The sequence below is a fragment of the Neurospora tetraspora genome (assembly GCF_033439725.1).
Source record: "Neurospora tetraspora strain CBS 560.94 chromosome Unknown B0H65scaffold_2, whole genome shotgun sequence".
Lineage (NCBI taxonomy): Eukaryota > Fungi > Ascomycota > Sordariomycetes > Sordariales > Sordariaceae > Neurospora > Neurospora tetraspora.
In genome coordinates this window covers 5,082,125-5,097,819 of record NW_026944384.1, presented here as the reverse complement: position 1 = coordinate 5,097,819, position 15,695 = coordinate 5,082,125, and the positions used below count along the sequence as shown (strand labels likewise).

Sequence of the window (15,695 nt, the reverse complement as noted above, 5' to 3'; positions counted from 1 at the left end):
AGATACTGGTTCGTCTCGGCAAGTGCCTGATTTACGGTCACACGCCTTGTTTTCTTGATGCCTTTTTATTTTATAGCGCCCAATCCGTGAGACCATGACGCGGCCTGAATTAGGTAGAAGAATAAAGCTATCTTGGCAAGCAAGATGCTTTGAGACATACGTAATCGGCCGCGCACGACGACGGAATTTCATGATTGATGATTATTGGTGAGCCTGTTCGGATAGTACTATGTGATTGCACTTGTCTATAAGAAAGTGAGATCAAAGTTTTGAAGGAAGTGTTCAAAGAGTTCAGATATTTTGAAGTTCTCAAAGACGTTAGAGACAACGACTCTGCAGATAAAGTACCGTCACGTGCGGTTAACAAGGGGGTCCCTTCTGTGGGCTTTTGTGTGCTGCGAGTGGCCTGCGACAGTGATCCAGTGGACGCACGGTGACCCCCCTTCAGCCCCCCCGGTGGCTATGTGGCCCCCTGCCTGTGCGTGCGGGTCTGCGACGCTACGTCGTTCACGGACATCGACCTGACTGAGGTGCCTCGCCGTCCCGTCGTCGCCTCAGCTTCGTGTCAAAAAGATTCCCGTCTCCAGAACATTAACCAACGTCTAGTAATATATTCAGTTGCCAGTCCCAACAAGCCGGCTTGTTTTACGCATCTCCCGTCACCCCGTCAAAGCGCCGCTTGCACGAACCGCGATACCTTTGAGACGTTTGCGCCTGGCTGTTTGCCTTAAGACGTTAGGTAGTTCAGGCTCCTTATCTACCGAAACCCAAGCGAAGCGGGAGGAGGCACCAGAAACCGCCGACACCGCCTGCCACCAACCCACGACATCCCACAACTCCAAACAAACACATCACCATCGTCCACCTCTGCATAGCCAGCAATCATGACGGTAGACGTGAATACCGGGTCGCTCAGCACCCCCGGAGGTATCTCTGACCCCGGCCTCATCAAGTACGTCCAAGTCCTGCTTCCACTCCTTCCGGCCTACCTGATCGCATGTCGGGCATCATCGTCGTCGTCTTCAGTTCGCTAACATGGTCGCCATCCGCACAGGCTCGTCAACAAGCTCCAGGATGTCTTCACCACCGTCGGTGTCAACAACCCCATCGATCTCCCCCAAATAGTAGTCGTCGGCAGTCAGTCCAGCGGAAAGAGTTCCGTACTAGAAAACATTGTTGGTCGCGACTTGTGCGCATCCCCCTCCCCCGCCCCCTTTCCCCGCCCCTAGCCTAGTCTTTCTTCGCTTTCCACACTAGTCTCCCCAAAAATACTAACTCGAGACCCTTGTTTTTTTCTCCTCCAGTCTTCCCCGTGGCTCCGGTATCGTGACCCGCCGTCCCCTCGTCCTCCAGCTTATCAACCGGACAGCCACCCAGAACGGCTTCGGCAATGAGCTCGACGATAACACCGACAAGGCCGCCAACACGGACGAGTGGGGCGAGTTCCTTCACATTCCCGGCCAAAAGTTCTACGACTTCAACAAGATCCGCGATGAGATCAGCAGAGAGACCGAGGCCAAGGTCGGCCGCAATGCCGGCATCTCGCCTGCTCCCATCAACCTGAGAATCTACTCGCCCAACGTCCTCAACCTCACCCTCGTCGATCTTCCCGGTCTGACAAGAGTGCCCGTTGGCGACCAGCCGCGCGATATCGAGAAGCAGATCAGGGACATGATTCTCAAGTATATCCAGAAGTCCAACGCTATCATCCTGGCCGTCACTGCTGCCAACGTGGATTTGGCCAACTCGGATGGTTTGAAGCTGGCTCGGGAGGTGGATCCCGAGGGTCAGCGCACCATCGGTGTGCTTACAAAGGTCGATTTGATGGACGAAGGTACCGATGTCGTTGATATTCTCGCCGGTCGCATCATCCCCCTCAGGCTAGGATACGTGCCCGTGGTGAACCGTGGTCAGAGGGATATCGACAACAAGAAGCCCATCAACGCTTCGCTCGAGGCCGAGAAGAACTTCTTCGAGAACCACAAGGCGTACCGTAACAAGAGCTCATACTGCGGCACGCCCTACCTCGCCCGGAAGCTCAACCTGATCCTGATGATGCATATCAAGCAGACCCTGCCCGATATCAAGGCCCGTATCTCCAGCTCGCTACAGAAGTATACCCAGGAGCTCGAGTCCCTGGGACCTTCGATTCTCGGCAACAGCGCCAACATTGTCCTCAACATCATCACCGAGTTTACCAACGAGTGGCGCACTGTCCTTGACGGTAAGAGCACCGAGCTCTCCAGCCAGGAGCTGTCGGGTGGCGCCAGAATCAGCTTCGTCTTCCACGAGCTGTACTCGAACGGTGTCAAGGCAGTGGACCCCTTCGACCAGGTCAAGGACTCCGATATCCGCGTTATCCTCTACAACTCCTCCGGCCCCTCTCCCGCTCTCTTCGTCGGAACTGCCGCCTTCGAGCTCATCGTCAAGCAGCAGATCAAGCGTCTCGAGGAGCCCAGTCTGAAGTGCGCGTCGCTCGTGTACGACGAGCTTGTCCGCATCCTCACCACCGTGCTCGCCAAGCAACTATACAGGCGCTACCCCGGCCTCAAGGAGAAGATCCACCAAGTGGTCATCTCCTTCTTCAAGAAGGCCATGGAGCCCACCAACAAGCTGGTGAAGGACCTGGTCGCCATGGAGGCGTGCTACATCAACACGGGCCACCCCGACTTCCTCAACGGCCACAGGGCCATGGCCATCGTTAACGAGCGCCACAACGGCTCCAGGCCAGTCCAGGTCGACCCCAAGACGGGCAAGCCGATCCCGCAGAGTGCTACGCCCGCGCGGGCCGCTAGCCCCACCTTGTCCGGAAGCAACCTCGACGAAGGATCTAACAGCGGCTTCTTCGGCAGCTTCTTTGCCGCCAAGAACAAGAAGAAGGCGGCGGCCATGGAGCCGCCCCCGCCGTCGCTCAAGGCCTCGGGCACCCTCTCCGAAAGGGAGAACATTGAGGTGGAGGTCATCAAGCTGCTCATCCAGTCGTACTACAACATTGTCAAGAGGACCATGATTGATATGGTTCCCAAGGCTATCATGTTGAACCTTGTTCAGTAAGTGCTTTTCTCCCCCTCGCTACCTATCATTCTATGCGCGAGATACTAACTTGAATAACTACCACAGACTCACAAAGGACGAAATGCAAAAGGAGCTCCTCGAGAACATGTACCGCGCCGACGAGCTCGACGACCTCCTCAAGGAGAGCGACTACACGGTCCGCAGGAGGAAGGAGTGCCAGCAGATGGTGGAGTCGCTGTCGAAGGCTAGCGAGATCGTTAGCCAGGTACAGTAGGGTTAGTACTACAATTCGAGAAGACGAAGAGAGTTGTTTATGAGACGAGATCAAGACACATTATTTTTGATGATGGACGTGATTACATAGAAAGAAAGGAAGAGAGGGGGGGGGGGGGGTGGGTATGGATGAAAGTGGTAGGGGATGATGGTGGTAATGATGAGTTGGTTGGTTGTGGGTGGGTGGGTGGGTGGGAATGAGGTTGGAGAATAAAGGAGTTGTTTGTGACAAGACAGATTATTTTAAGTAGCAGTTGATATACCAAGCGATGAAAGAGAAGAACAAGAACAAGAAGAAGAAGGAGAAGAGAGAGGGTGGGTGTCGTTGATGGCACGTTTTTGTGTTTAGCTGTACAGGAAATATTTAACGACTTATCGATGTCCATGGATAGCAATTGAGGTTCGAGGCGAGGATCTTAAAACACCAGGAGATTGTAGGAGATTGTTTGTTTACAAGTTGAATCAGAATCAGGGGGGTATTGTTATCAATTTTTCGTTCTCCTCTCTCCCCTTATCCCCATCTTGCCCAACCACCAACTTATGCTAGCTAGATAGGGCCAACATAAAAACCTCCTCAAATAATCGAACATGCTTTTTTGCATTTGCTTTTTGCAATACATATTTGCCTTTCGCTTCGCTCGCTGTGCTATGCGCGTTTTACTCTTCCCCGCCCTTAAACGCCTCGCCTGCCAAGAATTGAACAATGCGGTTACCTATGATATGAGGAAGATAAAACAATATTGAAAAAGGCGTGTCGCTCATCCAAGGCCAACCAAACCGTACAACTGTACAACCAAGCATTTCGATCCAACATGACCTTTTAGGCCAACATAAAACCCATAAGCCCCTCGTCTCTCGGACTTCTTCTCATGCTTCGAGAGATATCCTTTCGGGTTTCTCTTCAGGACATCCCTTATTTTGGATGTCCCCTTGGCCCGCCACGAGCAACCTGATGCTTTTAGGTAGTGCCAATAACCGAACCAGGCGTCTTTCAGAAAGAACTTTTTGATCAACCTCATAGTGGCAGGCGCAAGCCATTCTTACTGACAAACCCACTCGGCGAAAACGCACCACCTGGCCGTCCTATCGGCCAACACCAGTCCCCTCCACGTGCCGCGCTCGCTGCACTTGATGATGGTCTCCCAAGTTCCTCCGTCCCCTTCCTCGCCCGGCTCGGCCGCTGCTTGCGCGGCCGCCCGGCTGCCGAACCCGATGCCTCCTTTGCCTCCCCTGTCCTCTTTTCTCATCAGCCGGAGGATCTTACCGCCCGGCGTTTGGATGGCCAGCTTGGCGGGTTTCTTGCTGCTGCTGCCGCTGGAACCGCCGGCGGTGGTGCTGGGCTGGGAACCACCGGCTGCGCTCGAGGTCATGCTCATGGCGCTGGAAGGACGGAGGAAAGGGATCGGGGAAGCGCTGCCGGAGGTGATGGAGGGGGACGTGGGGCCGTCGGAGGTCGAGCTCGAGCTCGGGTGTTGGCGGATAATGAAGACGAAGGTATTGTTGAGGGCGAGACCCTGGCATTGGGGTTGGACGATGTAAAGGTCGTGGCGTTGGGCGTGGGGGGTCGGGTGGCGGGTGACGAACTCGTAGGGCGGGTTTTCGCCCGTGTGGATGATGGGAAGAGCGAAGGCGAGAGGGTGCGGGATGTCCTTGATGCTGTGCATCAGGCCACGCTTGCCGGCGTAGATCTTGAGCGTGCCGGTGCCTTCGTCGCCGGGCAGGAGGGCCTTGACGGTGTAGCGCTTCACGCCCCCGAACCACTCTGCTTGTGCGAGGGCGCGTTTCTTGACTACTTCGCCGGACTCAAAGACATCACCGTCGTTATCCTTAGTGAAGGCGCGAGTCTCGACCTCTGCGGCAATTTCGACATCGGCTGGCACGTTGAACTTGATATGCACCATTTCGAGGTCCTCGATCCTGGTCAGAGAGGTGTTGTAGTCAAACATGTCCAGGCCGTTCTTGAAGTAGGGTGGGCAGGCACAGGGAAGATTGAGCAGAATCTCGTGAGCGACAGGCGGGCAGATGTGTTGTTGTTCGTGGTGTTCGGGGATATGCGTCCAGCAGATCTCGGTAGGGCGTGCTAGGAACCACCAGGGGTCGGCTTGAGAGCTGTTCCAACTCGAGTACAGGGCACGGCGTGGAAAGGACGGGCTCGCCAAACAGGTATCCATCATCCTCCACTCGTTGTCAACAACTACCGCATTCCACCAGTGGTTGGGACGGGGAACAATATTGGCATCCGGGATCTCGCCTGGCGACTTGAGATAACCGCGGACGACTTCACAATGCAGGCCCACAGCTTCGCACATCTCCGCAACGAGAACCGCAAACTCTTCGCAGCATCCACGCTTCGAGTGAATAACTCGTCGCGTGTCGATAGGCCCCTCAAAGTCCTCTTCCCAGCAAACCTTTTCGGAAACCCAGGTGAAGATGGCTCGTAAGCGTTGAACATCGCTATTGTATGGTCGGCAAACGTAGGTAGCCGCAAGGGACGCAGCTGTGATGGTAGGGGGCAGGCTGGCCACAAAGCGGGAGTTCTTGTCGACCTGGCTCAAGTTAATGGCTAGATAGTTAAACGGCTCCTGGACGGGCATGCCATCATCGCCCTCATCGCCATCGATGCTGTTGTACAGTTCCTCCACGGGATTCAAAGCTGGATGGTCCAGCATTTGACATCTTTCCTTTCGTTCCGTACGCTCGTTCTGACTCAATGAGTTTGAACGGTTGACGTCTCGCCGAACCTGGACCCAGTCAACACCACTGCCCATGCCTTCCCTCCCAATATTCTTCGCCGGTAACAGGGACGGACCTCCAGATAGAGCAGAAAGCGGATTTGTCGCTGATTTAGTCGGTGAGGATGACCCTGCAGAAGCGATGCTGTTTCTGCTGTTCGCAACTCCAGTCTTGGCAGACTCGAGAATTCGCTTGATGAAGTTCTGCTTCTTCGGCTTGGGGGTAACAAGACCTCCCAGGTTACCCATCGAGTCCTCCTGTCCAAGATCGGTACGGGACTTGGGTCGCATATGTAGATTCTCCGAAGCATGGCTGCTATGGTACGTTACCCCTGTGAACGGAGTTCCTGGGCGGTCGGATTCCTCCTGGATGCTGAGCGCACTGTGAGCCCTGATTCGGTTCTTCCTTGCCAAGCTTCCAGCGCTGGTGGCGCTTATGCCTCCAGCTGAAACACCGCTCATCAGACTCCGATTAGTACTGTCAGTTGTTGCCGAGGAAAAGGTAACATTGCTTGGGGTATCGGATGCATTAGTCGACGTGGTCTTTGTGGTCGAACTTCGATCAAGAGTCTGTCGCCCCATATCATATGATGACTTCTTCTTCCTAAGCCTTGGGTCTGCCGCCACTCGGGACTCGATTGATGACTTTGGCCTGTTCATGAACGGACTTTTAGGGGGAGGAGGGGGGCCTTGTTCGGTAATGTTATTCATGCTGGCGCTGTGTTGGTGCATGGTCCTCAACCTGGATTCCATCCTCTCGACGTAGTTACTTAACTGTGGGAGGCGTGATGGCTCATCTTGTTGTTGAGGAGGTTTGGAGGCGGGTCCTACTAAGCTCGAGCCAGTCCCACTGTATGTTTCGTACCCCTCGTCGATTAGCATGGTGCTCTGGGGTCGTTTATCCCGAGCTTTCCTCGATTTTTGGTGAATTTCTTCAAAAGCCTCGGGCGCCCAGGGGTCGAAAGGCTCCGGAGATCCATCGCGAGGAAGTTTACCGCCGCCGCTCAACACGTCCAACTGCTCCATCACATCATCCATGGCCTCTCTCAACGGTGACGGAGTCATAGCACCTGATGCCGCCGGTGAAGGAGGGCATGGGGAAGGTGTCCTTGCCATGGGGTAGCCATTGGAATTCTGGTTATATGGAGCCGTGGAATTCGGTCTTGGTATATCCTCATAGTACGGTGACTGCTGGTCCCCGTTGTACGAATTTTTGGATCCATGTCGCGAAACGAGGTTGCGATGCGGAGGGGGCGGTGGAGGCGGTGTATCCCCTCGCCCGGGACCCCCTTCCTGGTATTGGCCATCCTGTAACTGGGGAGGTCGGTAGGGCCTGTACGATGGTGATGGCGATGGAGGCGCGGGAGAATGAGCTCTCATTGGTGAATACACTCTAGCTGGCGACACATCTCTTATTGGTGGTGTCCCCCTGTAATCCAGCTGATGCTTGAGAGGAGATCGTGACCTGGATGGCGATGCGTTTCGGAGCGGTGCCGGTGACGGTGAGTGCGAATGGGAGTGGTATGGCGCGGGGGAGGGTACGTATGGGGCGGGTGATGAAGCTCGGGGGCGGTATGGTGCTGGCGATGCTTCCCTGTAAGGCGACGGTGATGCTGCCCGAAAGGGTCCTGTCGGTGCTGGTGACCCGGCTAGAGGCGGCGGTATCGGTACCGGATACGGAGCCGGAGAGGGTGCTCGGTAGGGATTCGGCGACGCAGCCCTAAATGGTGCCGGAGAGGGTGCTCGGTAGGGATTCGGCGACGCAGCCCTGAATGGTGCCGGTGACGGTGCCCTCCCTCCATGGCTAGGTGGATGAGTACCGCCGTGGGAATATCCGTAGTCATTTCCTCCTGGGTGCCCTATGGGTCCTCGTGATCGTTGTCGAATCGAGCCGGCGCGCGGGGGTCGGCTTACGGAGCAGTCCTTGTAGGTCTCGGGAACTTTTGCTGTGGTATAATGGGGAGCCTTTGAGTAGGCCTCGAAGGGTTTTCGAAAGGTCCTCGACTTGTGTGGGGTGCCGCTGGGACTGGGAGAGTGGCTGGCAGCCATTGGGCTCGCGGATCTGCTGGTCGGCCTGAAGTTTTCTGGCATCAGCTCGACGAAGTTGGAGGGGAAGACGCCAATTGCCCTCCTGTCGCGCCATAGCCTCCCCGTCCACCACGAGCCGTCTCCGGCGTTGAGACATTCTATCAGGTCGCCTTCGATGAAACCGAGATCGCGTTTGTTCTGCAAGTACACGAGGATCGGTCAGTCAACTTTGGAAAGTGAGGTTGGAATGGGATGGGAAGCAGCATTGGCACTCGCGATTGCTGGGCAGGACGGACCGCAGGAAGGTAATTGCAGTATTTTGTCTAGTCACGCACCTCTCCTCCCCACGAGTAGACAGCCCGAACCCAACAAGGGAAGCGCGTCGGGACTGGTGGTGGTGCGGGAACCATATCTTTGTCGAGTCGCGGCGGGCAGGTGTCTGTTGTCAGGGGCGGTGGGACTGAGTGGGAGTCCAAGTCGTCTGCACTCGAACCCGCACGTACACAGGCGTGGGCTTGTGTGGTTGCTATGTCAACAAAGTCGGTCGGCCACACACCACTTGCAAAAACAACCTGGGACGGAGCCTTGGTTCGGACGAACAAGCGGACGGAAACAGCAAAGCACCAGCAAAGCAAAAGCTTACAGCCCAAACCTTTGGACGGACAGACCTGGCGCAGCTGAAGATGGGATGGATCCAGACCAGACCGAATTGGAGCTATAAGCCTGTATGAGGCATCCAGGGTGGAGCTGCAAAAATGGGGAATCCGCTTCGGGTGCAGAGGGAGGCTGAAGAGCTGGAGTCGGGTCGGGCAGAGAGAGACCGACGACGACAACGACGACGACGACGACTATCTCGCTACTCGATTCACACTCTCTAGGTAACTCCTTGCCTAGGCAGCCCTGTCGACGTGCCTGTCTGACCTGTTGCCGTCTTTCTGTTCAAGGGTTGTCGGTTCGGCGCGGTTTGGTGAGATTATGGGCGGCGGGCTCTTGCTAAAGGTCGACTCAGGGAGGCTTCAATTGTGTTTGTGTTCAGTGTTCCCTTCAGTGGTGGCTCCCTTCTGTTCAGTTGTTGTCTGTGAGACGCGGGACGCGGGCGGGATCTTCCCAACCACCCAATTCCAAACAAAGCAGTTGAAGGGAAGGGATTGGACAGGAGGCTTTGCGTTTTTGATATTCCCCGCAAAATTGTAGTGTACTAGATTCTAGCGAGGTAAAGGTATACCCACTCCCGCTAAGCTTCCGGTCAATGTCAATCAAGGAACAATGCACACCACCATGGCATCGGGAAGTGCAAGGTGCAAGGTGCAAATCAATGGATTTCTTGGAACAAAAGGATTGACGCAACGGCCAATGTCCAATGGAACAGAAAAAGAGGCTAAAGGTCAACTTCGGTTGTGGTAGGCTGCCCTTGTTTGGTTGGAGAAGTTGGAGACCTTGTAGGCAATGCCAAGCAAGGGTTGACTTTCTAGGGAGACTGGCACTCTGTGAACTGCTGAGCGAACGTGTGGGTTCCGTGTGGAGGTCGATCAACCGTAACAACAAAGTTGAAAATAGAAAAACGAGAACAAATCTCTGCAGCAATGCTCCGAGATGATTGACATTTGCTCGGCCCACTCCGTACTTTGATGCTTCCTCAAACCCAGGCAAGCCAGGTACAGTCAGGTCACTGCAAGTAATCGCTGAGGGTACATGTAACATACGTACATCCGTCCAGCCATCCCGCCATCCTTATTAGCGCGCAACACAAACAGGGAATACCTCTAAAGAGTATGATGGTATAGAAAAGTCTACGAGTATTCTTCTTCTATCCGTCCAAGCTTCTATCCGTAGGCTGCCCATTGTTCAATGCAAAACATCAAACACCGGAAGAACACTAGCTTCCCAGAAATTCTGCATCAAGGGAGACGGGACTAGGTACAGAGGCTGGAGACAGGCTCCGCAGGCACACTGCACCTGACTGCACTGCGCACACAGCGGGAACCGATTGGGTTGCAGCTTGTGTTTCGAATTGCACAAGTGCGGTCCCGTCCGAGCTATGCGTGCTCGAATATGCTTCTACTCACGCACTTGCGCAGCAGACGGCGCAGAGTCGCAGATGCGGAGCGGGTTGGAGGCAGAAAGACTCGTAACTTGCAGAGGCCTGCCCTTGTTCCCTTGCCGCTGCACATCGCACAATGCACAACAAACAGAGCCGCCTGCTCGGGGCGTCCATGTTCGATGCCTGTCGGGGCTTGATGCAGTCGCAAAGTCCCGTCGCTAGTGTGGGCTCGTCTCACCTCATCTGCTGCAGTGCGCGCCCGTTGCTTGGGACGATCGAGACGCGCTTCTCCATGCTGACTGGCTGTAAGCGCGGGACCAAGAGTGTTTGAGAGTGTTGCCATGGGAAACCGCGGGAAACCACCCCGGCCAGCATTCGTCGCATCGTCGCAGCATTCTCAACGTTACAGGCGTGTGCGGGCAGTGAGGCCAGTGTTTCGTTTCTCTGTCAGAGTGTCAGTCGCTCTCACCTTGAAGGGCAGAACGGAAGGGAAAAAAGAAGCCCCACCTACCCAATCGAGAAGAGTTTATAAGTTGGTTGCTTGGATACAATGTTGGCGAGGTGACGTTTGTCGCATCGGCACTGCATTGCTAGGGCGACTAGGAGCGTCCATCTGGATTCAACGGAGAAATTACGCATGGCCCCCCGCAACCGTGTACTTCGATTGGCTGCTTCGCGACTGCCCCGGCGCGGCGGCGCCCTCGACAGGCCCTTTCAAGACTTGAAGACCGAATCGACAGGCATGCGAACATTCCCTCTCCATCCAGCTCCCCATCACGCTACCAGGTACACCCAATGATCCAGAGACACACGCAGAGGGCAATGCAGGGCATAGCCTTTTCTCTGTTCTCATTCCCAAATCCCTCGCTCAGCCGCTTTGCGCGCGATTGCCCATTGTCGAACCAAAAGGGAGCACGCAGGAGACGAGGCAGAATACACTTCCACCGCCAGATACAGTTATTGCGATAGCCGCAACACGAGGAAACAAACGGGGTCGACGACCATCAGGACTAAGCAATCTCCGAGATCTGACAAGTGCCAGGTTACTTCAGCCCTGCGGTGACCTGCTAGCAGCCCCCCCTATCGAGTAAACAATGGCCCATGCCCTCCCATTCGACAGCCGCCCGCACACGACCAGTGTACAGTGACAACCAGTCCCGGTCCTGGTTAGCCAAAAACCAAGGATTAGATTAAACATTGAGCGCCCGCTTCCGCCGGCCATTCAGCCCAGTTCAAGGTCCTGTGCTGAGCCCGCCTGCAGCCAAGTTGGATGTTGACTTGCAGCTCCTCAAACAACTAGAACCTTGGGACTAAGATTTGACTTATAGCTGGCCCTTCGTCCTCCCTCACCTGGCTCAACCTCAAACCTCGAACCGATGCGCCTCTTCCGCTCGGTTGTGTTCTACTAGTAGTCAAGAACCTCAGACACCGTCTTTTTCTTCCCTTTTTTTCTTCATTTATTTGGACGGACCCCAGCCGACCAGGTTGCCCCCCTTTTCAGTCCACCCCACCAGTCATTAATTTGCAGTCGATTTGCGGTCAGCGGCAGATCCAAAGCGAAAAAGTACTCCACCACGCCTCGCCCTGGACACCTCGCTGGACAACCAAAAGAGGTCACCTCCAACTACTCCACCACCAGTGGTCGCCAGTGAGTGGTGCGTAGTCGCGCGCACTTGACCTGCCCTCCATCGCGACTCGCGACAATCACCCTCCTGTAACTCCAAAGATGGCCGACGAAGGAGTCGCCAACCACTACCAAGTGCTGGAAGAACTTGGCCGTAAGTCACATCCCACTTCCACATCCAGCCACCACCTCAAAATGAAACGCTGACTTTTTGGTGCGCCAACACCCACAGGAGGCAGTTTTGGCGTCGTTTACAAGGGAATTGACAAGACAACGGGCGAAACAGTGGCCATCAAACATGTACGTCTTGTCGCATTGGGCTGCATCGCATCGCATCGCATCGCATTCCATGACAATCTGTCCTCGACAAAAAAAAACTAACTTTTTGCGCCCCGCCAGATTGACCTCGAGTCCAGCGAAGATGACATCCAGGAAATCCAACAAGAGATCTCGGTGCTCAGCACATGCGCCAGCTCTTACGTCACTCAGTACAGGGCGAGCTTCTTGCGCGGCCACAAGCTATGGATCGTGATGGAATATCTCGGGGGAGGTTCCTGCTTGGACCTCGTAAGTCTGGTCATGTCGTTGTCGCATCCCACCTATATTATGCTTGCTAACAAGACTCTGTGCGCCAGCTCAAACCGGGAAACTTTAGCGAAGTACACCTTGCCATCGTCTGCCGCGAACTCCTACTCGGCCTCGATTACCTACACGCCGAAGGAAAGATCCATCGTGACATCAAAGCCGCCAATGTCCTGTTGTCGGAAGCCGGAAAGGTCAAGCTCGCTGATTTCGGCGTTGCAGCGCAGTTGACACATATGAAGTCTCAACGCAATACCTTTGTCGGCACCCCATTCTGGATGGCCCCCGAGGTCATTCAGCAGGCTGGCTACGACTTCAAGGCCGACATCTGGTCCCTCGGTATCACTGCCATCGAACTGGCTGTTGGCGAGCCTCCGTATGCGAACATTCACCCAATGAAGGTCCTCTTTCAGATTCCCAAGAACCCACCACCACGACTGGAGGGCAAGTTCAGCCGAGAGTTCAAGGACTTCGTCGCTCATTGTTTGATCAAAGACCCTGCGCAGCGCCCGACGGCTAGAGACCTGCTCAGGCATCGATTCATCCGCACAGCTGGAAGGGTTGAGGCGTTGCAGGAACTGATCGAGCGCAAGCAGATGTGGGACGCCAAGCAAGACCGTGTCAAGCTTCCCGTCTTTTACCAAGAAACCCTCCACACCATGAGCCCCAAGGACGACGATGACGAGTGGGTGTTCGAGACCATCAAGTCGGTTGCGCTGCCCAAGAACCCCATGAACGTCGACACTACTCCTACAAAGTCCAGGGACCCATCTAGAGTACGAGAGACGGAAGAAGGCATGCGAAGAGTGCATGTCAGAGACGGTCCCCTCCAGCCCTCCACCCCTCAGACAGTGAGGAAAGCGACAGTACGGCGACAACCATCGGCCGCAGCCGCTCACCAGCAACGGCGACTTTCCACCTCGACAGGCTCACCACGACCGCCTGTCGCAGCAGCAAAGAGGCCTCTTCAGACGGATATGTCGTTTGGCAACTCCGGTTCTACTATGCGACTCTTCCGTCGTGTGCCTTCCGACCACGAGGGTCCGAAAATCCACCAGGAAAGGCCCCAGGAGGTAGCCAATGACGAGAACCGACCTCCTTCCGCGATGCAGACGCCCATCGAGCCCACTAGCAAGGAGGCGCTCCTCGGTCGTCGTCTTTATAACAAGGCTATTGAGCCTGCGCTCGAAGAGCTTCATGCGCAAACCGGTCCATCACAAAAACGCGAGGCCCTGGCCAATCTGTCCGATGCTTTCGCCGATCTCGACTTGGTGGATCCTGAAGGAGCCTACCACCTGCTCCGACACCTCCTTTCCTCGATATCACAGGATAACAGGCTCAGTGCAGCACTACTGAACGCCAGCAAGATCTCGCCCGGTCAGCACCTTCACAGGAAATCTGTAGACGGCACACCGCAGAGCAAGAACCGCGACCTCAACCAACGACCCTCGACATCAGCCGGTGTCACTCATAGCCAAAACATTCTCCAGACCCCATCACGCTCCCCACAGAAGCCGGTGCTTTCCGCCAGCCCGACTAAACTGATGATTAGCCAGCAGAACACGCCCTTGGCCAGCCCCAGACCAAGGCGGGAGAGTGTTGTTGCAGCGCCGTTGTCCACACCGAAGCCCGCCGCAGAGAGGACGAGCAGCAGCAGGCCATCTTCTGTGATGGCAACAGCACCAGGAACCCCTATCCACCAAATCCAGCAGCCTCAACTAATACAACCGACCCCATCGCCCCAAAAGAAGGAGCCCCAGCTCTTGCAGCAACATTCCGCCCCGTCTCTTCAGAAGAAAGAAAATCCGCCGCCCCTCCAGCAACAACTCTCCCACCCGGTCCTCCAGCAGGAGAAGCAGCGAAGAGAGGCCAGCTCGCAACAGCTTGCCCAGCAGCTACAACAGCAACAGCAGGCCCAGTTACAGCAAGCCGCCCATAGACGAAAGGAATCCTCCAACTCGTCCTCTCATCAACTTCCACCACCCCAGCACCATCAGCGGAGAGAGTCGTCGCAGTCGTCTCATGCCAGCAGCCGGTCCCCCGAGAAGCAGGAGCGCGTAAGGGAGAGCAGCAGCAGGGAGCTGCGCGAGCGGGCGGCGCTCGAGGCAAAGTACCCGGGCCAGCCGGCGGTGGCGGGCATGGAGCACTGCAAGGCGCTGTCGGATCTGTTGTATGCGAGGTGGACGGATGGGCTGCAGCATCGGTGGGGGGCTGTTGCTGGGTCTTAGTGTGGTGAATGAAGGGACTTGGTCGGGAAGTGAAGAGATGGTGAAGACGTGAATGAAAGGGCAAACCATTCTGGCTGCGAAAAGCCAAATACATGGCTCAAAAAGAGGGAAAGAGCAAAGGAAAGGGGAGCAAGAGATACCATTATTTTCTTTTTCGTGTCCTATTATCATTGTCTGGATTTTTTTTTTCTTCGGTTGTGGCGAACGGACGGACTGGGAGCGTCATTCAGCATTTTATCATATATGTTCTTTGCACAGCATCGGTCGGTGGCTAAGCAAAAGAGGAGGAGGGAGGAGAGAGGAAAGGAAAGGGGCCCTTTTTTCCCCCCTTTTCTGGTCACACTTTTCTCATCACATATCCCGTTTGCGGTCCGGCATATCCCTTTCTTCACATTCTACTTCATTTTCTCATCACACTTGCTTATTACGCAACTGGCTGGAGTTTTTTTTTTCATTTTCTTTCTGTTCAAGGGATACCAATTGTTTACATCATTTAGGGTTTGGAAGGGAAGGGGAGAGAGAAACCGGTTATGGAACTTGAGAGGATGGTTGTGGCTGCGGGGGCGGTTTAGATAGGGGGCGGTTGGTTGGGATGGTAGGATGGATGAATTATATGGATGGATGGATGATCATTTCGAGTTGGGGACTTATCACCAACATGGACCTATACTACGGGCCGCCCTGATTGAATTAAGGGAGCAAAAAGGGAAACGATCAAAAACAATGAACCATATTTGCATCCTTCATTCTCTTAGTAGTGGTAGTAGTTAAAACTTAGTCGAAAGGGTCAAAATACATCCTGTATAGCCAAGCCATATTGCTACTTGTACGTCTCTTCTGCTTTTGTTTTTCTTGGCAAGGGGTTGAGTATGTATGTCTACAAGCTGCCAAGTGACAAAAACAAAGTGTTGAAAAGACAACAATGTACTGTTTCTCAGAACAACAAACTTGCTCCATCTGTTGCCATGGTGATCACCAACACCTTCCCAAAACGGAAACTGGAGCCATTCGGGGATTTAGTGCTGACTCACCTCAACTCTCACCTTGTTTTACGGGAGACGTTCGGAGGCTTCCGATGGGTGGTGACGGCTTCCAACGGACTAGTCCCCGAACTCCGGAGGCATAGTGGAGCTACCTCGCCATCATGGGTTTCCAGGCATCAGTTGACTGTC

At 54.9% G+C, this 15,695-nt stretch overlaps 4 protein-coding genes across 4 annotated transcripts; 3 read left to right on the top strand and 1 right to left on the bottom strand.

Annotated features, from left to right (window-relative positions):
• The first annotated feature begins 705 nt into the window (after positions 1-705).
• On the top strand, positions 706-3,400 carry B0H65DRAFT_130352 (vacuolar sorting protein 1). The gene is made up of 4 exons (XM_062820795.1): positions 706-952; positions 1,055-1,189; positions 1,305-3,050; positions 3,121-3,400. Exons 1-4 carry the CDS (start codon positions 885-887, stop codon positions 3,287-3,289), a joined length of 2,118 nt encoding a protein of 705 aa, XP_062684974.1. The 5' UTR covers positions 706-884; the 3' UTR covers positions 3,290-3,400.
• A 928-nt stretch (positions 3,401-4,328) lies between these two features.
• On the bottom strand, positions 4,329-8,458 carry B0H65DRAFT_419093 (uncharacterized protein; the record flags this gene model as incomplete). Its single annotated transcript, XM_062824182.1, has 3 exons — positions 4,329-7,740; positions 7,783-8,246; positions 8,384-8,458. 3 exons carry the CDS (start codon positions 8,456-8,458, stop codon positions 4,329-4,331), a joined length of 3,951 nt encoding a protein of 1,316 aa, XP_062684973.1.
• A 2,921-nt stretch (positions 8,459-11,379) lies between these two features.
• On the top strand, positions 11,380-14,645 carry B0H65DRAFT_130293 (putative germinal center kinases group protein). Its single transcript, XM_062820794.1, has 4 exons — positions 11,380-11,867; positions 11,946-12,013; positions 12,113-12,280; positions 12,349-14,645. Exons 1-4 carry the CDS (start codon positions 11,816-11,818, stop codon positions 14,521-14,523), a joined length of 2,463 nt encoding a protein of 820 aa, XP_062684972.1. The 5' UTR covers positions 11,380-11,815; the 3' UTR covers positions 14,524-14,645.
• On the top strand, positions 14,646-15,246 carry B0H65DRAFT_130289 (uncharacterized protein). The gene has a single exon (XM_062820793.1). The coding sequence runs from the start codon at positions 14,767-14,769 to the stop codon at positions 15,097-15,099; it is 333 nt and encodes a 110-aa protein (XP_062684971.1). The 5' UTR covers positions 14,646-14,766; the 3' UTR covers positions 15,100-15,246.
• The last annotated feature ends 449 nt before the right edge of the window (positions 15,247-15,695 follow it).